Source organism: Bufo bufo, chromosome 3, assembly GCF_905171765.1.
Source record: "Bufo bufo chromosome 3, aBufBuf1.1, whole genome shotgun sequence".
Classification (NCBI taxonomy): domain Eukaryota; kingdom Metazoa; phylum Chordata; class Amphibia; order Anura; family Bufonidae; genus Bufo; species Bufo bufo.
The window spans coordinates 407,011,348-407,032,232 of record NC_053391.1 but is presented as its reverse complement, the minus strand read 5'-3'; the positions used below and the strand labels follow the sequence as shown (position 1 = coordinate 407,032,232).

General features: G+C 44.8%; 1 protein-coding gene across 3 annotated transcripts; it reads left to right on the top strand.

Moving 5' to 3' along the window:
* The first annotated feature begins 5,218 nt into the window (after positions 1-5,218).
* LOC120995573 (neuferricin) lies at positions 5,219-19,823 on the top strand. 3 transcript variants are annotated; one of them, XM_040424849.1, is made up of 5 exons: positions 5,219-5,405; positions 5,978-6,043; positions 9,753-9,894; positions 11,021-11,204; positions 19,531-19,823. In XM_040424849.1, the coding sequence occupies exons 1-5, from the start codon at positions 5,286-5,288 to the stop codon at positions 19,742-19,744; spliced, it is 726 nt and encodes a 241-aa protein (XP_040280783.1). In that variant the 5' UTR covers positions 5,219-5,285; the 3' UTR covers positions 19,745-19,823. The 3 variants fall into 3 exon arrangements, with proteins under 3 accessions (XP_040280783.1, XP_040280782.1, XP_040280784.1); XM_040424850.1 differs by lacking the exon at positions 5,219-5,405 and adding an exon at positions 5,432-5,562; XM_040424848.1 differs by lacking the exon at positions 5,978-6,043 and having other exon boundaries at positions 5,220-5,562; positions 9,754-9,894; positions 19,531-19,816.
* Positions 19,824-20,885: the final 1,062 nt, after the last annotated feature.

Sequence of the window (20,885 nt, the reverse complement as noted above, 5' to 3'; positions counted from 1 at the left end):
ATTTCTTTAGTATATGTCCTGTTTTGTAATTATGCAGGGATTTGCTGTGGCAAGAAATTGCGCATGGATTATGGATCCTACTTTGATAAATGGCAAAATGTTCTTATGGCTAGATGGCACATGTAGCGATAATTTGAGCTGCAGTCGGAATGCACCCGTCCACAGGTATCACAGGATAGTGGTTAGAGCTTTTTTAGTGGACGAAGATATGGCTCAGCAGCAAACAGGTACGTTCCTCCACTTCTAAGTGCAGCCCACCCACTTTCCAAACATTCTAGATCTGATATTTGGAGAGTGAGAATATTCACAAAGCTTCGCATGAAAAAATCGCATAAAAAATTGTATAAAAGATCGTATAAAAGTCAATGCTGACAGTATTCACAAGGTGCGCATCAAAGTCAAATACTGGTGACCCACATTTGTGGGCTTACCTTCTTTTGTACCCAGCATTCCTGAATGATGAATCACCGATTATACCGATTATACATGCCCACCCTAAGGTCCATAAGGGTATTAATCCCCCACCATTACGACCTATAGTATCAGGCATTGGTTCCCTGACAGAGAAAGCGGGTGAGTGGCTGGATGCAATGTTACAACCACTAGTCAAAAGAATCCCTGGATACATCAAAGATACATCAGATGTACTCAGATGTATGTACAACCGGAGATGGCTGGAAAACCACACATGGTTAACCATGGATGTTGTATTATTGCATCCATCCATTCCCCATGCAATTGCCCTTTTAGCATTGGAGTATCATTTACATAAATACAGTAAGCATTCCAATATGTTCATTGATTACATTTTGGAAATAACTTCATATTTGCTGACACACAATCATTTTTTGTTTGATGGGGTCTTTTATGTTCAAATTGCAGGAGTGTCCATGGGGGCCAAATTCTCCCCTTCTCTAGCCAATCTTACCATGGCCTATTGGGAGGAGAGATATATATTTTCAGTGAACAATCCCTTTTCTGGATGTGTGGTCTGGTATGGCAGATACATCGATGACCTGCTCATCATATGGGGCGGCGATGTGTCTGCCATACCAGAATTCCTGACGTATGTGAATAACAATACTTACAACTAAAGATTTGTTCATGCACAACATGCTGAGAGGATCAATTTTTGGGATTTAAAACTGGTAGGGATCCCAGACCAAATAATCAATACTGCAACATATAGAAAGGAGATATCAGGGAATACAATCTTAAAGGGATTCTGTCACCTTGTTTTACCCTATAGAGCTGCGGACATACACGGCTAGATCGCCGCTAGCATGTCCGCCATATACCTGTCCCATAGCGCTGTGTCCTTTTATTGTGTTTAAAAAAAGATTTTAGAGATATGTAAATGAGCCTGGTAAGGAGCCCAAGGGGCTGCACTAACCTTCTTGGAGCCCAGCCTCGCCCCCTGTGAAGGCATCCAGCACCGCCTGCGTCCTCCGAATCTCCTCCTTGCTCACAGTTAGGTCGCTGTTATCTCTCGATGCGCGAGCTCGTGCATGGGCAGTGCCGGCATAGTGTTCCTTCCCTGTGCTGGCATCAGCCCTGCTTCAATCAGTTTTTTGGGGGGCAACTGGTATATCACACCAGTAGAAATTATTTGTTCCAATAGTGTTTGTCACTCTGTGTAGCTGAGGTAACGCAGCAAAACCGCAAACAAATGCTGCACTACCCAAATGCACTATATAGAAAGTATATAATTGGTATATAACACCCCTGCCTCAATCACTTTTTTGGGGGGCAACTGGTATATCACACCAGTAGAAATTATTTGTTCCAATAGTGTTTGGCATTCTGTATAGCTGTGGTATCTCAGCAGAACCGCACACAACTGCTGCACAATACAAATGCACTATAATATACTTTCCATGTTAGAAAGTATATTATAGGTGTATTACACCCCTATATAATGCACACCTATTGATAGCACACCTATGCCAGTCCTTAAAAGGACTTTTGTGGCCCTATTAGCTAGCGTTTGGTGTCCCTAACAGTCTGTCTCTGCTCCAGACAGCAACCTCTCCCTACACTGGCAAAAGACTGAATGTAAAATGGTGGCCAGATCAGGTTTATTTAAAGGTAGGGGGTGTGTCCATGTGCTGAAATGTCTCAATTGGCTGTCCTATACCACCTGATGGATGTGTCATGGGTCAAAGTTCTTCATAATGTAAAAGAATATGGTGTCGGTGGACATCTCCATATGTTCGGCGAACCGCAAACGAGCAAAGTTCGCCGCGAGACGACCGCCGGGCGAACCGCAAGGCCATCTCTAGTCATCACCATCAAAATCCCAGAAAACCCCTTTAAGCCTGTGCATTGCTGATTCATTAATCTTCATGAGATTGCTAGAGATAGCCAAGTGCACATGCTCAAGTCCCACTCCATTCAAACAGGTCAGAGTGGGAGCCAGGGGTGTAGCATGGATCCATGGGACCTCACTCCGCCATGACCAATTTCAGTAGAAAGTTCAGAACATTAGAAGCTTATAATTATGTTGGTTTCCATAATGCCCAGGGATGATTGCACAATAGAGGCATAATGTACACAGTGATGTCATACTACAGCAGTAAGGCTAACTGTCATATCACAATGGTATGATAACATGCATGATGACGGACAGAAATAATGCAAAATGTAATGCACTCTTCCATTGGCCATATATATCATAAATATACATACTGTATGTCTGAGTTAGGATGGGCTCCCCTCAGTTTTCCAGCCTCGTAACAGCCGCTGTGCCTGCTACCCTGGTAGTTACACCCATAGTGAGAGCTCTATTCTCGTAATCGGTGTGTCTTTCAGTGGTCAGATTCCCCCCCCCCCCCCCCATTTAAGATCTAGGGCAGTGATGGTGAACCTTTTAGAGACCAAGTGCCGAAACTGCAACCCAAAACCCACTTATTTATCGCAGAGTGCCAACACAGCAATTTACCCTAAATACTACAGTCCAATACAGTATATAATATAATCTAGTATATGTTCCATGTACTTTATCACTTATCTTTAATATCCTGCTTACATTCAGTGCGCTACCTGTGCTGTTCATAGTGCGCCCTGCTAAGGCCTCTTTCACACGGGCGTTGCGGGAAAATGTGCGGGTGCGTTACGGGAACACCCGTGATTTTTCCGCGCGAGTGCAAAACATTGTAATGCGTTTTGCACTCGCGTGAGAAAAATCGCGCATGTTTGGTACCCAAACCCGAACTTCTTCACAAAAGTTCGGGCTTGGGATCGGTGTTCTGTAGATTGTATTATTTCCCCTTATAACATGGTTATAAGGGAAAATAATAGCATTCTGAATACAGAATGCCTAGTAAAACAGCGCTGGAGGGGTTAAAAAAAAAAAATAAAAAAAAATTTAACTCACCTTAATCCACTTGATCGCGATGCCGGCACCTCCTTCTGTCTCCTTTGCTGAACAGGACCTGTGGTGAGCGTCCATTACAGGTCAAGGACCTTTGATGACATCACTCCGGTCATCACATGATCCATCACCATGGTTAAAGATCATGTGATGGATCATGTGATGACCGGAGTGACATCATCAAAGGTCCTTGACCTGTAAAGAATGCTCACCACAGGTCCTGTTCAGTAAAGGAGACAGAAGGAGATGCCGGGCTGCGCGATCAAGTGGACTAAGGTGAGTTAAATTATTTTTTCTTTTTTTTTAACCCCTCCAGCGATGTTTTACTATGCATTCTGTATTCAGAATGCTATTATTTTCCCTTATAACCATGTTATAAGGGAAAATAATAATGATCGGGTCTCCATCCCGATCGTCTCCTAGCAACCGTGAGTGAAAATCGCAACGCATCCGCACTTGCTTACAAGTGATGGGTGAAAATCACCGCTCATGTGGACAGCCCCATAGAAATGAATGGGTCGGTATTCAGTGCGGGTGCAATGCGTTCACCTCACGCATCGCATCCGCGCGGAATACTCGCTCGTGTGAAAGGGGCCTAAGGCATATTGGTACACTATAGACGTTTTACACGGTGTGGATGCCCACAGAGAGGGCTCTGAGTACCGCCTCTAGCACCTGTGCCATAGGTTCGCCACCACTGATCTAGGGGATAACTTGTCAAACAGAATACCCCTTTAGAGGGCACTGTTTTACATGCCAAAAAAGCCTCTAAACAGCCTCTTATCCATTTCAATGGGTGGCAGCACAAGAGTTTTTTTTCCAAGTGTAAAAAAGAAGAGAGCTCTATCTTGGCGCAGAATCTGCAGTGAATGGGAAGCTGATATAAACAGTGTCGTATATGTCCACACATTTTCTGCGCACAAGAAACTGCAAGCTGAAACGCAGTTTTTTATTGAAGTAAACACGCGGTGGTTAAAAAAAAAAAAATGTTTACGAATAACTTTAAAAACAGATTCTGCTCTGAATTTTGTAGGTGGATTTCAAAATCTGTTGTGTGTGAACATTCCCTTAAAGGGGTATTCCCATCTTCAGTTTTCATACTTACCTTCGTCCAGCGAGAAGTTCACTTCCTGGATTTGGCGGTGCTTGATTGACGTCTTATCCCGGCCAGGCCGCGCTTGCGCAGAAGACTGAAGTTTTTTTCCCGGCCGGGCCGCGCAATGTCCTGAACGCGCACACCACCGCGCATGCGCCATGGTGACTTATTCCTGGCCTGTATAGTGCGTGTTCGCGGCTCTGTACTATACTGGCCAGGAAGAAGTCATCATGGCACATGCGCGGCCGGGAGAGAATCTTCAGTCTTATGCGCAAGCGCGGCCCGGCGGGATTCGACAGGAGAGGTGGCCGTAACCAGGGGAGACGAAAGACATCAGGTAAGAGGGGACTTATTTTCTCAAAAAGGGTGGGAATTGGGTAATAAAATGTATTTAGAAAAATGATCACTGTCAAATCATTAAGAGATTTAACAGTGATCATTGTGATGGGAATACCCCTTTAAGTAGGAGGGGATTCTTGTGGTGTATGGTTATCTGGTGACCATTGGTATGGTATCTGGTATTGCCTGTGTCTCCTGCTGTCACTGTGAAACTTATGGCGGGAGACACAACCTTTGTAGTCAGAGGTGCACTTCTTCTGCGTCACTTCCTCTGCGCCTTCTCTTCAGTTATGGCAGAAACCCCGTCTAATTGCAGTGGTGAATGTGCGCATGTAGTGAGCCGGCTGTAATTCACACTGTCACCACTAGAGGGCAGTGAAATAGCACGGAATGTGTGTCCTCCCCTATAAATAATCTCCGGAGGCTCCCGGAAGGAGCTGCATTGGCCCTGGGAGGAGAGGCTTCCATGCAGTGCCCATGCTCGGATACCTGGCAGCCGCTGCTGTGTGCCTGGCGGCAGTGCTAGTCCTGCGGACGGATCCATGGTCCTTCCCTGAGGTCCCCGGGTTGAGCTCTATCTTTCCAGAGCAGTGCAAGGTGAAGGAAGGGCGGCTGCTGAGCCAGGAGGAGCTGTCCAGATACCATGGGGGGCAGGGCAGCCCCGGCTTGTACCTGGCTGTGCTGGGCCGGGTGTTTGATGTGCAGAAGGGAATACAGCACTACGGGCCTGGGGGCTCCTACAGCTTCTTTGCAGGTAGCAGACCTCATCACTGGTTATATGGGTGCAGTCTGCCTGTAACATGGCGTGGGAGGCATTATTGTCACTACTGGGAGTCAATGTCTATAGGTCAGGGATCAGCAAGGCACTCCAGCTGTTCTGAAACTACAACGCCCAGAATTAGGATTGCGCTGATTAATCGGTCTGCATTGTTAATGGCCATACAGTATTGTGGGTGCTGGGCAGCAATTAACAATGCAGGCCAACTAAACAGTGTGGTCCTAATTAGTTTAGTTAGAGCCCACTGCGGCTCCCTCCTACGGCCAAGCAGTACTTGACCGCAGCACCTTCGTGTTGCAACGTGTGTGTGGATTTCACCCTTTTCAATGCAAAAGTGAGCTCTGGCAAAAATGCACGGAAAGCTGTGCGGATTTTCTATTTGTATCCTTAGGCCCCTTTCAGAAGAGCGAGTGTCTCGCTGTGGACTTGCAGCAGGGAACCCGGACTGAACTCCCAGCACTGCCGGGGTCGCCAGGTCAGTGGAGTTGGAGGCAATTTCGGGTACCTGGAGTCAGCAAAAAATGAACCGACTCAGAGTCCTACTAGATTTATATTGGAATAAAAAAAGCAAGTTTAAATGTCCCAATTCACAAAGTCATAATTAATTACCGTATTTTTTGCCCTATAAGACGCACCTAGGTTTTTGAGGAGGGAAATAAGAAAAATAATATTTTGAACCAAAAGGTGTGCTTTTGGTGGGTTTTGAACTAATGGTGGTCTGTGGATGACACTGTTATGGGGGCATCTGTGGGTGGCACTGTTATGGGGGATCATTGTTGGGGCATCTGTGGATGACACATATATAGCATCTTATCTTATGTGTCATCCACAGATCCCCCCCATAACAGTGTCCCTGTGTAGTGAATGTGGGCCGGCATCTGTTTCTGTAATGGCAGCGGGGCCCGGTGCCTGCTTCATTCATAAAGTGGGCGGAGCAGGCGCGTGACGTAGTGAGCTACGCTACGAGCGCCCACCCGGCCTCCTGACTGCCAAGAAGTTAGTAGTAAGTAGTACAGCGCTAGATTTAAGATGATTAGAATACTTTAACAATACCCACAAGTTAGATATGATCACCGTATACTACAGTGAGCGGGGCCCGGTGTAGTAGAATACAGTGACTGCACCGGGCCCCGCTGCCATTACAGAAACAGATGCCGGCCCCCAGCCCCTCCTCCCTCTCAGACTATTCACCGGACGGTCGCAGCATTCGCCCCATAAGACGCACTGCTATTTTCCCCCCACTTTTGCGAAAAATACGGTACTTCTCTACTGTAAGAATAAAGGCCAATGCATGCAGTGCGTCACGTTACCGCAAAACGAACACGTTAAGTGACCATGAAGAAGCATGCTTTTCATATGCTTCACTATATGGCACGCAACGCACAGTTAAGGAGCGGCAATACTTTCCATTGCGTTGTGTTCCGCTGTTACAGGCCCATGGTTAACCTAGCTTCTCACTGATAACTGATTAGGTAAATATGTTTTTTGCAGGACTAGAGACACTTGTATAACTGAAGGGAATGGGTAGTCAATAGTTTTTTGTTTTTTTTGTTTGTTTTTTGCCTTTCTCTGGATCAACTTGCAGGATAACAGGCCGAACTCGATGGACAAATGTCTTTTTTCGGCCTTATAAACTATGTTCAAGACTGAAGCTGTAAACCATTTGAAAAACTGCTGTCATTCAGCTAAGGCTATAAAAACTTGTAAACTCAGATTGTTAGCGTAAACTTTAAACATGACTATGGGATTCTATAGGGAAATCGTGTGTTACAATAAATGCCCCTTCCTGGATCCCCCCACTGCCCTATCTTCAGCAGAAGATCAGCACACAACGGAGAAGGCAGCAGCTTCTGCCCAACTACCTCTCTCTGCTATAAGAGCTTAGAAGAACTTGGTGGAACAGCCGTATGTTGCCTTTCTTTCCTTCAAGGAATGTATAAAATACATTTGCATATTAAATACAGAGGAGTCTGAGTCGGAAGTACCAAAAACTGAGGAGTCGGAGCATTTATCTACCGACTCCACAGCCCTGGGGGTCGCATAACATTATATTGATTTATGATGCTATGTAACCCTTAGACTCTAAGGTCTGGAATGTACTGGATAAGGGCTCATGCACACGACCGTTGTAGTTTTGCAGTCCGTTTTTAACGGATCCGTTGTTCCGTATTTGAGTTTTTTGTTTTTTTTTGTGGCTGCATCCGTTCCGTTATGCCACAAAACATATCCATATGGTTTCCGTATGCGATCCGTTTTTTTGCGGATCACAAACGGAAACAGGAAGTTTATCATTACTGTAATGTTTGCAAACAGTAAACACATGGGCAAAGTGGGCATGGATCCGCAAAATATGGATGACATACAGATGTGTTCCGTATTCATTCTGTATTTTTTGTGGATCTATTGACTTGAATGGAGCCACGGATCGTGATTTGCGGACAATAATAGGACAAGCACTACTTTTTTGCGGAACGGCCAAGCGGACATACGGAATGCAAACTGATTAATTTCCAGTGTTTTTGCGGACCCATTAAAGTGAAAGGTTCCGCAAAAAAAGTAACGAACACGAAAAGAAAATAAGGTTGTGTGCATGAGCCCTAACACTGACATAATGCTGTCCGTGTTATACAATACATTCCAGAACTGTAGATCAATGTAATGCTATGTGACCCAGGCAGTGCTGGAAGTTCAAGCCGGGTGCTGCGCTGAGAGTCCGGAGTGTGACACTCGCTCGTCTGAAAGCGGCCTTAGGGTGCCTTCACCTGCGGCAGATCTAGTTGCAGAACTGATTTTTCAGTTGCCGAAATTTTCTGCAACAAGATCTGCCACGTGTCCAGACATCCTTAGGCTCTGTTCACCACTTGTGCCCATTTTGACAGGAAGAATAGCAGCATTCATACCATCAAATCTAATTTGATTAGTAGTAGAGGCTCCAAATGAAGCCATCAATGCAAATATTTTTTTATATATGTCCGACAACCTAAAGGGTTATCCGACATGTATATAAAAAAATTGTGAAAATATTTAATTCACAATTGCTCTGTGGGGGAATATATCTATCTATCTATCTATATCTTGTTTAAAAGGACCCTCGCCGTTCAAGAAGGCAGCAGCACCCTCAGTAGCACAGCAGCCTTCTCCCTGCTTTTCCTATGCCAGTAACGACACTTTCGTTGGTCATATGGCCTAGAAGCAACTCAGCCCCATTCAAGTGAATGCAATACCAAGCATCTGCTATACGATTTACAGCACTGTGCTTGTTAAGCAGTGAGAAGGCCGCGGCACTCACAGGAGTGTTGGGCGTCTGACCCCACCGATCTTGGAAAACCCCTTTTTAATGGGAATCAGTCAGCTCCAAAACACCTCCTAAACTAGAGTAAGCAGTGTATAGTGTAAATGATGCTGCATCTGGATGCCTGGTGCCGCTACCCTTAGGCCCCCTTTCACACGAGTGAGAATTCCGCGCGGGTGCAATGCGTGATGCGAACGGAATCCGGACCCATTAATTTAAATGGGTCTGTGTACATGAGCGGTAGTTTTGACGCATTACTTTTGCGTTGCGTGAAAATCTCAGCATGTTCTATATTCTGCGGTTTATTTTTTTTCCCCCCCCATGCAACGCTGACCCCATAGAAGTGAATGGGCTGCCTGAAAATCGCATCCGCAAGCAAGTGCGGATGGGATGCCTTTTTTTTTTTTTTTACGGATGGTTGCTAAGAGATGTTGTTTGTAAACATTCCGTTTTTTAACACGCGCATGCAAAACGCAGTGAATTGCATTGCACCCGCGCCATAAAAACTGAACGTGATCGCAAACAAAACTGAATGGCTTTGTTTGCGAAATTGCGCAGTTCTCACTGAATGCATCCGGACACGCTCGTCTGAAAGGGGCCTTAGGGGGAGCTTATTGCATACGGATGTACAAAGGTGGTATTGAATGACCAACATTTACCAAGGCTGCACTCGCACACTTGTTTTGCTATGGTTTTTGAAAATCAAGGCATTTTTAATGCCATGCCAGAAAACTGCAGCAAAATCCGCACCGTGGCCAGAACATGTAAACATTTGAAGGCACTTTTTTTTTTTTTTTTCTTTTTTAATTTACGCTAACAAAGGAGGCAGGCTTAGTGATTTGTGTAAAACGACTATTGATTTATCTTATGCACAGCAAAGGATGCCTCCCGAGCCTACGTGACTGGAGACTTCACAGATGCTGGCCTAGTAGATGATGTGTCCGAACTCTCCCCAACACAGATGTTACACCTCAACAACTGGCTCAGCTTTTACCAGAAGAATTATCTCGCGGTTGGTATGTTTTTGGTGGGACAGTGTCCCCAGTATGAGACTTTTGTCCTGATAATAAGGTTATATTGGACTATATTGATGGTCCATGAGTTACCAGCTCACAGATACAAATACACTGCTCAAAAAAATAAAGGGAACACAAAAATAACACATCCTAGATCTGAATTAATTTAATATTCTTCTGAAATAATTTGTTTTTTACATAGTTGAATGTGCTGACAACAAAATCACACAAAAATTAAAAAATGGAAATCAAATTTTTCAACCCATGGAGGTCTGGATTTGGAGTCACCCTCAAAATTAAAGAACGGCGTCTCAAGACTCTGTCACATGTGCTCAGTGTGAACCTGCTTTCATCTGTGAAGAGCACAGGGCGCCAGTGGCGAATTTGCCAATATTGGTGTTCTCTGGAAAATCCAAACGTCCTGCACGGTGTTGGGCTGTAAGCACAACCCCCACCTGTGGACGTCGGGCCCTCATATCACCCTCATGGAGTCTGTTTCTGACAGTTTGAGCAGACACATGCAAATTTGTGGCCTGCTGGAGGTCATTTTGCAGGGCTCTGGCAGTGCTCCTCCTGTTCCTCCTTGCACAAAGGCGGAGGTAGCAGTCCTGCTGCTGGGTTGTTGCCCTCCTACGGCCTCCTCCACGTCTCCTGATAGCGCCTCCATGCTCTGGACACTACGTTCACAGACACGGCAAACCTTCTTGCCACAGCTCGCATTGATGTGCCATCCTGGATAAGCTGCACTACCTGAGCCACTTGTGTGGGTTGTAGACTCCGTCTCATGCTACCACTAGAGTGAAAGCACCGCCAGCATTCAAAAGTGACCAAAACATCAGCCAGGAAGCATAGGAACTGAGAAGTGATCTGTGGTCACCACCTGCAGAACCACTCCTTTATTGGGGGTGTCTTGCTAATTGCCTATAATTTCCACCTGTTGTCTATCCCATTTGCACAACAGCATGTGAAATTGATTGACACTCAGTGTTGCTTCCTAAGTGGACAGTTTGATTTCACAGAAGTGTGATTGACTTGGAGTTACATTGTGTTGTTTAAGTGTTCCCTTTTTTTTTTTGAGCAGTGTATATATTTAGAAGCACTTATTTTACTTCTTTCTTTTTATAAGGTAAACTCATAGGACACTTTTATGATGAAGATGGAGATCCTACCAAAGCTTTAGAAGATGCTTTAACAGTCATTGACGTTGGGTTAAAGTTAAAAGAGCAGAGACATGAAGAGAATAAGCAATTCCCACCATGTAACTCAGAATTTAGCTCTGGGGCCAGCAAAGTGTGGTGTTCCAAAAATAGGTGAGTATTTGTCTAAGGCCTCATGCACATGGTCGTTGTGCGGCTGTTCCGTGCATTGGGGACCGCAATTTGCGGTCCCCAATGCACAGGCAACGTCTGTGCGGCGGCTGGGACGGTTCGAGACCCATTCAACTGTTTGCGGGCCGCAATACGGCCACGGCCGTGTGCATAAGGCTCTATTTGCATCAGATTTGGAGCCAGTCAGAGGTACATGTTGGGAGGATCTCTGGGCAAATACTTACAAAGGAAGACTGCTTCATATCTCACTGTATGGACATACATGATACATCAATAATAGGCTCCCATTCTTAGAAAAACCCATACCTACCCATAATCTACTACACTATTCTTTACCAGAAAAAAATACTGGTATATAAAAGTAAACTGATATCATGGAGGCCAAGAGGACACCGTTTTTGCCTCAGTTGAGTGTATGGGACCCTATGGATATGTTTGCCTTTACACCTTATGCTTTTTCTGGCTATATGCCCAATGTGGGCTCTGAACGTGATGAGAACAGAGCATAACAACGGCTGCAAACTGTATGACGTGGTCAAATCGGTAACATGTCCGTTTTGTAGTGTCGTTTGCACCTGATACACCTGTACTCCCCTGATAAATATGCCCCAGTGTTTAACCACCTCAGGACCGCCGTACGCAGGATTGCGTCTTTGCGGCGGTCCTGTTGTTCTGGGTGGACGCGCCGGTGCGTCCTCTCGCGAGACGCGAGATTTCGTGCATTGCCGGCCCGCGCATGCGCATCGCGGGCCGGCAAAAGTTAAAGAAGTATTTCGTCACCAGCCTGCCAGCAACGATCATTGGCTGGCAGGCTGGCGATTTTCAAAAAATCGAATCAGAAGCCAGATAACAGATCATATTAGTAAATATGATCTGTTATATGGCTTCTCTGCTCCTGTGCTGGTCCTTTTCGTCGGTTGGATCCAGCACAGGAGCAGACTTCACAGTGAGTAGCACCAACACCACACTTTAGCCCCAGATCACCCCCCTGCACCCCAATTAACCCTTTGATCACCCCTTTGATCGCCCCTGTCAATCACTATTGAAAGGAAAAAAAGTGATCAGTGTAAACTGTCACTTTTTTTTTTTCACTAGTATTGGCTGTTAGGTTTTAGGGATAGTTTAGGCCCCTTGGTTAGGTAGTTAGCGTCAGTTAGCGCCCAGCCCACCGCACCGCAGTCACTTTTATTCGCTGATTAGCGTATCGCTAATCAGCATTTGTACTTTTATAGTATCTGTAAGTGATCAAAACTGATCACGGTCAGATCTATAATAGTATTAGTGTCACTTTAGTTCGCCCTCCACCCAAAACGCAGTGTTTGCCCGATCAGGCCTGATCGGTCGCCCACACGTGCGTTCACCCACGCCCGCCCCACCGCAGTGACAAAAAAAATTTTGTTTTTTGATCACTGCACATTCACTTTACAAGCACTGCGGCGATAAAAAAATCAGTTTTGATATTTTTTATCAACCGCAGCAGCCTCCGGTACTTCGCTAGCCTCCCCTTTGTAAGACAGGTTTGCTTTTTTTCTTGGGTAGTCTCAGGGAATACCCCTAAATTTAGTAGTCCAAATGTCAAACAGGGGGTATTCTTCTGAAGAGGCCTACAGGATTCTGACCCAGTCGGATGAGGAGTGGGAACCCTCATCTGATGAATCTAGCGGGTCAGAATATGAACCTGTGGAAAGCAGTGGCTCTCTGACCCAAAGTTCGGACGAGGAGGTGGAGGTCCCTGGCAGCACCAGGCGTACCCGGCCCCGTGTCGCTAGACCACAGGTTACGCAGGATCCGTTTCAAGAGCAGCAGAGTGGGGCTGTCGCTGCCGGATCACGTGGTGAGGCATACACCAGCAGCGCAGCCCTTCCTGGACCTAGTACCAGCACTGCCGTACAACATGGTGACGTGGCGAGCACCAGAAGGGCAGTTGAAGCTGGTACGGTGGCACGTGCACTAGTTACCCCGTCGCAGCCACCGCGCAGACAGGCCCGTAGAGCCCCTAGAATCCCTGAGGTGCTGGCAAACCCTGATTGGCAGTCACCAACTTCAGCCGCACCTGTAGTTCCCCCTTTCACCGCCCAGTCTGGAGTTCGGGTTGAGACGGCTCAAATCGGTTCGGCCCTGGGATTTTTTGAGCTGTTCTTGACTGCGGAGCTCTTGGACTTAGTCGTGGCAGAAACAAATCGGTATGCCACACAATTTATATCCGCCAACCCGGGAAGCTCTTATGCCCAGTCTTTCCGGTGGAAACCAGTCCAAGTTTCCGAAATTAAAATTTTTTTGGGCCTTCTCCTCAACATGGGTCTAACTAAAAAGCATGAATTGCGGTCATATTGGTCCACGAACCCAATTCATCACATGCCCATGTTCTCTGCTGCTATGTCCAGGACACGATTTGAGACCATCCTACGTTTTCTGCATTTTAGCGACAACACCACCTCCCGTCCCAGAGGCCACCCAGCTTTTGACCGGCTCCACAAAATTCGGCCCCTCATAGACCATTTCAACCAGAAATTTGCAGATTTGTATACCCCTGAGCAAAACATCTGCGTAGACGAGTCCCTAATACATTTTACCGGGCGCCTTGGCTTCAAACAATACATCCCAAGCAAGCGTGCCCGGTATGGGGTCAAATTGTATAAGCTCTGTGAAAGGGCCACAGGCTATACCCACAAATTTCGGATCTATGAGGGAAAAGATCAGACCCTGGAGCCGGTCGGTTGCCCTGACTACCTGGGGAGCAGTGGGAAGACAGTCTGGGACTTGGTGTCACCCTTATTCGGCAAGGGGTACCATCTTTATGTGGACAATTTCTACACAAGTGTGGCCCTCTTTAGGCATTTGTTTCTAGAACGGATTTGCGCCTGTGGCACCGCGCGAACTAGTCGCGTGGGCTTCCCCCAACGGCTTGTAACCACCCGTCTTGCAAGGGGGGAGAGGGCTGCCTTGTGTAACGAAGAACTGCTCGCGGTGAAATGGAGAGACAAGCGTGACGTTTACATGCTCTCCTCCATTCACACAGACACGACAATCCAAATTGAAAGGGCAACCCGTGTCATTGAAAAGCCCCTCTCAGTCCACGACTATAATGCGCTCATGGGAGGGGTGGACTTCAATGACCAGATGTTGGCTCCCTATTTAGTTTCCCGCAGAACCAGACGCTGGTATAAGAAGGTGTCTGTATATTTAATTCAATTGGCGCTGTACAATAGTTTTGTTCTCTACAGTAAGGCTGGGAGAACACGATCTTTCCTCAAATTCCAGGAAGAGATCATCGAGAACCTCCTTTACCCAGGAGGTTCCGTGGCCCCATCCACCAGTGTAGTTAGCCGTCTACACGAGCGACATTTCCCCAGTGTCGTTGCTGGTACCTCAACCCAACCGCCACCCCGAAAAAAATGTCGTGTCTGTAGCAGGAGTGGAATAAGGCGTGACACCCGCTATTTCTGTCCTGACTGTCCTGACCACCCTGCCCTATGCTTTGGTGAGTGTTTCCGGAAGTACCACACACAGGTACACCTAGCATAGGGATTGCATCTCACAGGACAGGCACACAGGGCTATTAGGGCCCTTTTACTCACAGCTGCTGCAAACCTCTCCTTTCACCTGGGATAAAGTGCATAATGTACTTCGCCACATCTTTGGGCAATTTGCGCTTTGCACATTGTCCCATGGGGAAGGAGAGGTTTGTTCTATAAAGGTAAAAAAAACTAAACAAAAAAAAAATTACCGGTAAGTAAAAAAGTTAAACGTTCAGTTAAAAAAGTTAAAAAAAAGTTTCTATGTTCTGTTCAACAGTTAATAAATTTATTGCGTTGCGGCCTGGTTTTTTCTTTTTTGTTTTGTTTTTTTTACCTTTCAGGTGGACCAACCGATCGACTAGCTGCAGCACTGATGTGCATTCTGACAGAAGCATTGCGCTGCTGTCAGATTACACGCAAGTCGGTGTATGCGGCGCTGCAAGACGGGATTTCTCCTCTGCAGTAAAAGATATGTTTGCCGAGGCATATGAGCTGAGGAGGTGGCGGTGTTCATATACTTTGGCAAACACTTTGTATATATAAAAAAAAAAATCCCGGCAATGATTTATTCATCCACATCGATTGATGTGAATGGAGAAATCTGGTTTGCCAGGGCATACGAGCTGAAGTGGGTATGGATGTTGGGCGGAGCTCCTATGTCCTGGCAGACGCCTTTCCCCTCCTTTTTTTTTTTTTGGCAGAGATTTTTTCATCCACATTGATCGATGCGAATGAAGAAATCTGTGCCGTTCATTTTTTTCTTTCAGCCCAGAGGCTGAACGGAAAAAAAAAATCTCATTACCCGTATGCTCAATATAAGGAGAATAGCAGAAACTCCTAATGCTGGGCATACATGTAATGATTGTGGAGACCCTCAAATGCCAGGGCAGTACAAACACCCCACAAATAACACCATTTTGGAAAGAAGACACCCCAAGGTATTCGCTGAGGGGCATATTGAGTCCATGAAAGATTGAAATTTTTGTCCCAAGTTAGCGGAAAGGGAGACTTTGTGAGAACAAAATCAAAAAAATCAATTTCCGCTAACTTGTGCCAAAATTATTTTTTTTCTATGAACTCGCCATGCCCCTCATTGAATACCTTGGGGTGTCTTCTTTCCAAAATGGGGTCACATGTGGGGTATTTATACTGCCCTGGCATTTTAGGGGCCCCAAAGCGTGAGAAGAAGTCTGGTATCCAAATGTCTAAAAATGCCCTCCTAAAAGGAATTTGGGCCCCTTTGCCCACCTAGGCTGCAAAAAAGTGTCACACATGTGGTATCTCCGTATTCAGCAGAAGTTGGGGAATATGTTTTGGGGTGTCATTTTACATATACCCATGCTGGGTGAGATAAATATCTTGGTCAAATGCCAACTTTGTATAAAAAAAATGGGAAAAGTTGTCTTTTGCCAAGATATTTATCTCACCCAGCATGGGTATATGTAAAATGACACCGCAAAACACATTCCCCACCTTCTCCTGAGTACGGAGATACCAGATGTGTGACACTTTTTTGCAGCCTAGGTGGGCAAAGGGGCCCACATTCCAAAGAGCACCTTTCAGATTTCACAGGTCATTTACCTACTTGGAAAGAAGACACCCCAAGGTATTCTGTGAGGGGCATGGCGAGTTCCTAGAATTTTTTATTTTTTGTCACAAGTTAGTGGAAAATGATGATTTTTTTTTTTTTTTTTTTTTTCATACAAAGTCTCATATTCCACTAACTTGTGACAAAAAATAAAAACTTCCATGAACTCACTATGCCCATCAGCGAATACCTTGGGGTCTCTTCTTTCCAAAATGGGGTCACTTGTGGGGTAGTTATACTGCCCTGGCATTCTAGGGGCCCAAATGTGTGGTAAGGAGTTTGAAATCAAATTCAGTAAAAAATGACGAGTGAAATCCGAAAGGTGCTCTTTGGAATATGGGCCCCTTTGCCCACCTAGGCTGCAAAAAAGTGTCACACATCTGGTATCTCCGTACTCAGGAGAAGGTGGGGAATGTGTTTTGGGGTGTCATTTTATATATACCCATGCTGGGTGAGAGAAATATCTTGGCAAAAGACAACTTTTCCCATTTTTTTATACAAAGTTGTCATTTGACCAAGATATTTATCTCACCCAGCATGGGTATATGTAAAAAGACACCCCAAAACACATTCCTCAACTTCTCCTGAGTACGGGGATACCAGATGTGTGACACTTTTTTGCAGCCTAGGTGGGCAAAGGGGCCCATATTCCAAAGAGCACCTTTCGGATTTCACAGGTCAATTTTTACTGAATTTGATTTCAAACTCCTTACCACACATTTGGGCCCCTAGAATACCAGGGCAGTATAACTACCCCACAAGTGACCCCATTTTGGAAAGAAGAGACCCCAAGGTATTCGCTGATGGGCATAGTGAGTTCATGGAAGTTTTTATTTTTTGTCACAAGTTAGTGGAATATGAGACTTTGTATGAAAAAAAAAAAAAAAAAAAAAATCATCATTTTCCACTAACTTGTGACAAAAAATAAAAAATTCTAGGAACTCGCCATGCCCCTCACGGAATACCTTGGGTTCTCTTCTTTCCAAAATGGGGTCACTTGTGGGGTAGTTATACTGCCCTGGCATTCTAGGGGCCCGAATGTGTGGTAAGGAGTTTGAAATCAAATTCAGTAAAAAATGACGAGTGAAATCCGAAAGGTGCTCTTTGGAATATGGGCCCCTTTGCCCACCTAGGCTGCAAAAAAGTGTCACACATCTGGTATCTCCGTACTCAGGAGAAGGTGGGGAATGTGTTTTGGGGTGTCATTTTATATATACCCATGCTGGGTGAGAGAAATATCTTGGCAAAAGACAACTTTTCCCATTTTTTTATACAAAGTTGTCATTTGACCAAGATATTTATCTCACCCAGCATGGGTATATGTAAAAAGACACCCCAAAACACATTCCTCAACTTCTCCTGAGTACGGGGATACCAGATGTGTGACACTTTTTTGCAGCCTAGGTGGGCAAAGGGGCCCATATTCCAAAGAGCACCTTTCGGATTTCACAGGTCATTTTTTACTGAATTTGATTTCAAACTCCTTACCACACATTTGGGCCCCTAGAATGCCAGGGCAGTATAACTACCCCACAAGTGACCCCATTTTGGAAAGAAGAGACCCCAAGGTATTCGCTGATGGGCATAGTGAGTTCATAGAACTTTTTATTTTTTGTCACAAGTTAGTGGAATATGAGACTTTGTAAGAAAAAAAAAAAAAAAAAAAAAAATCATCATTTTCCGCTAACTTGTGACAAAAAATAAAAAGTTCTATGAACTCACTATGCCCATCAGCGAATACCTTAGGGTGTGTACTTTCAGAAATGGGGTCATTTGTGGGGTGTTTGTACTGTCTGGGCATTGTAGAACCTCAGGAAACATGACAGGTGCTCAGAAAGTCAGAGCTGCTTCAAAAAGCGGAAATTCACATTTTTGTACCATAGTTTGTAAACGCTATAACTTTTACCCAAACCATTTTTTTTCTACCCAAACATTTTTTTTTTATCAAAGACATGTAGAACTATAAATTTAGAGCAAAATTTCTATATGGATGTCGTTTTTTTTGCAAAATTTTACAACTGAAAGTGAAAAATGTCATTTTTTTGCAAAAAAATCGTTAAATTTCGATTAATAACAAAAAAAGTAAAAATGTCAGCAGCAATGAAATACCACCAAATGAAAGCTCTATTAGTGAGAAGAAAAGGAGGTAAAATTCATTTGGGTGGTAAGTTGCATGACCGAGCAATAAACGGTGAAAGTAGTGTAGGTCAGAAGTGTAAAAAGTGGCCTGGTCTTTCAGGGTGTTTAAGCACTGGGGGCTGAGGTGGTTAAATGGAGTCTTAGGGAGCTCTCATACATGGCACATTTGGTTACAGATCATTAACTTTTGACTGAAAATCAGTTGCATTCATCTGAATGAGGTTTGCAGAAATTGATGTGCTCCCCACCAGAACAACCCCATTCAAATGACTGGAACTGATTTTCAGTCGCAGAACAAAGTCTGCCACATGTGAAGGCTCCCTTAGGCCTCATGCACACGACCGTTTTTCGGGTCCGCATCCGAGCTGCTGTTTTGCGGCTCGGGTGCGGACCCATTCACTTCAATGGGGCCGCAAAAGATGCGGACAGCACTCTGTGTGCTGTCCACATCTGTTGCTCTGTTCCGAGGCCCCACAAAAAAAAGTATAGCATGTCTTATTCTTGTCCATTTTGCGGACAAGAATAGGCATGTCTACGATGGGCCGCCCAGTCCGTTCATTGCGGAAGGCACATGGGCGGCTTCCATTTTTTGCGGATCCGCATCTGTATGTCTTCCGTATCCGTTCTGTTTTTGCGGAACCATCTATTGAAAATGTTATGCCTAGCCCAATTTTTTTCTATGTAATTACTGTATATGCCATACGGAAAAACAGACCGGAAACAAAAAACGAAACAACGGATCTGTGAAAAACGGACCGCAAAACGCTGAAATAGCCATACTGTAGTGTGAAAGAGGCCTAATACTGTTGAGGGGCCCTGACAATAAAATCTTTTAGTCCTGTTTCTGGGTGGCCGTCTTCTGAGTTTGGGCCCCACAGCAGCCGCTTCCTCCGCTTTCCCTATAGGTATGCCCCTCCCCTATATATAAAAGATTTAAGACAAACCCGTTAATTGAAAAGTTACCATGTTGAAAAAAATAAAAAAATCTGAGGTAGATGGACTATGTGTATTTGTAGAATCCCTTATTTGTAACTGACCCATTATTCTTTCTTTGTCTTTGTAGTGGTGGAATAAAAAGAGATTGGGTTGGTGTCCCCAGAAAATTGTATCTAGCTGGATATGATGGATATCGTTGTGTGTGCGTCAGGACTAATGGTCCCCCATCAGAAAATCCAGACTCTAAAGAACACCATGATCGGGGAGATCTAGACAATGCATCTCTAAAGGAATATAAAGACTGCAACCCTCTGTTTGACTGGTGCTGGCTTAAAGAATAAATGATATACCTATAATCCTAACTGGCTGATATTTGCAACATGCTAAATGCTATAGTTTATAAGATGGATTCCTCAGCGAAGAGAAGAGCTAGAACCCTACTCTTCCTTCACACAATTTTGTGGCTTTTTTTTTTTTTTTGCCATGTAAAAAAACAAACATTTTGAGGTTTTTTTTGGGTTGCACTTTTATATTCAGATATTTTATACATTTTGATGTACATTTTTATTTTTTACTTCTTTATTATAACATTCATAGGCTGACCAGACAGGCAAGGGCTATGCGTTTTGACTGTACATCTTAAGACATACAGTCGAAAAGCGTAGACCTTGCCTGCCTGGTCAGCCTATGAATTTTATAATGAAGAAATAAAGAAATTGGATTTTATCCTGAGCCTGCTCCTGGATTTATTTATGTTTTCTACTGTTTTCATTTATTCCTGGTCCGGGATCCGTGCACGGCGAAGGAGGACGGTGGGTGAGCAGAAATCCCTTTTTTTTTATTTTTTCTTATAACCTGTTCACAGGTATACAAGGGAAATTGTAATGCTCGGTAACATTAGTAATTAGTATTGATGGGGCTTCATACAGGTGAAGTGACGGTGTGAGCTAGATTCTGGGCGCACATCCCTTTTATATGAAGCTAGTGTAGGCCAAAACAGTGCCAGGCCTCTCCCATCTCTGTGAGGTCTTTGCTGAAACAACCAATTATATCTTCTATTATTGATTTAGGGCTCATTCACACAACCGTAGGCTCCCCGTGCCTGTGCTGCGGTCAATGGGTCTGCATCCGTGATTCACACGGCCGGGGCCCGTATATTGGGTGAATGAGCCCATATGTACATAAGTGGCAATCCAACTGCATACAGAAACCAGGGTAGAAACAACAGCAGATTGCTGGAACTGGAGGCTCTACATCTAGACCTGATCCACACATGTAGGAACTGAATTTGTGTTTTTTGTTGGTTATGTGGGTGCTTTTATTGTAAGGGTGTATTCAGACAGTGTGGTTAGTTATTAAAACCGCGTCGGTAAATAAAAAAAACGCATGCGGTTTTTGCCATGACTTCAGTGCACTTGAAAAACAACAACTGCATCACAATTGCATGGATTTATATGTTGTTTTAACCACACGTCTAAAAGA

Excerpts from the sequence above, each read along its gene's own strand:
- LOC120995573 (XM_040424848.1), top strand. The coding sequence starts at position 5,286 with ATGCTCGGATACCTGGCAGCCGCTGCTGTGTGCCTGGCGGCAGTGCTA. Across the intron at positions 5,563-9,753 it reads CTCCTACAGCTTCTTTGCAG|CAAAGGATGCCTCCCGAGCC; the intron begins GTAGCAGACCTC and ends TCTTATGCACAG. Across the intron at positions 11,205-19,530 it reads GTGTGGTGTTCCAAAAATAG|TGGTGGAATAAAAAGAGATT; the intron begins GTGAGTATTTGT and ends TTGTCTTTGTAG.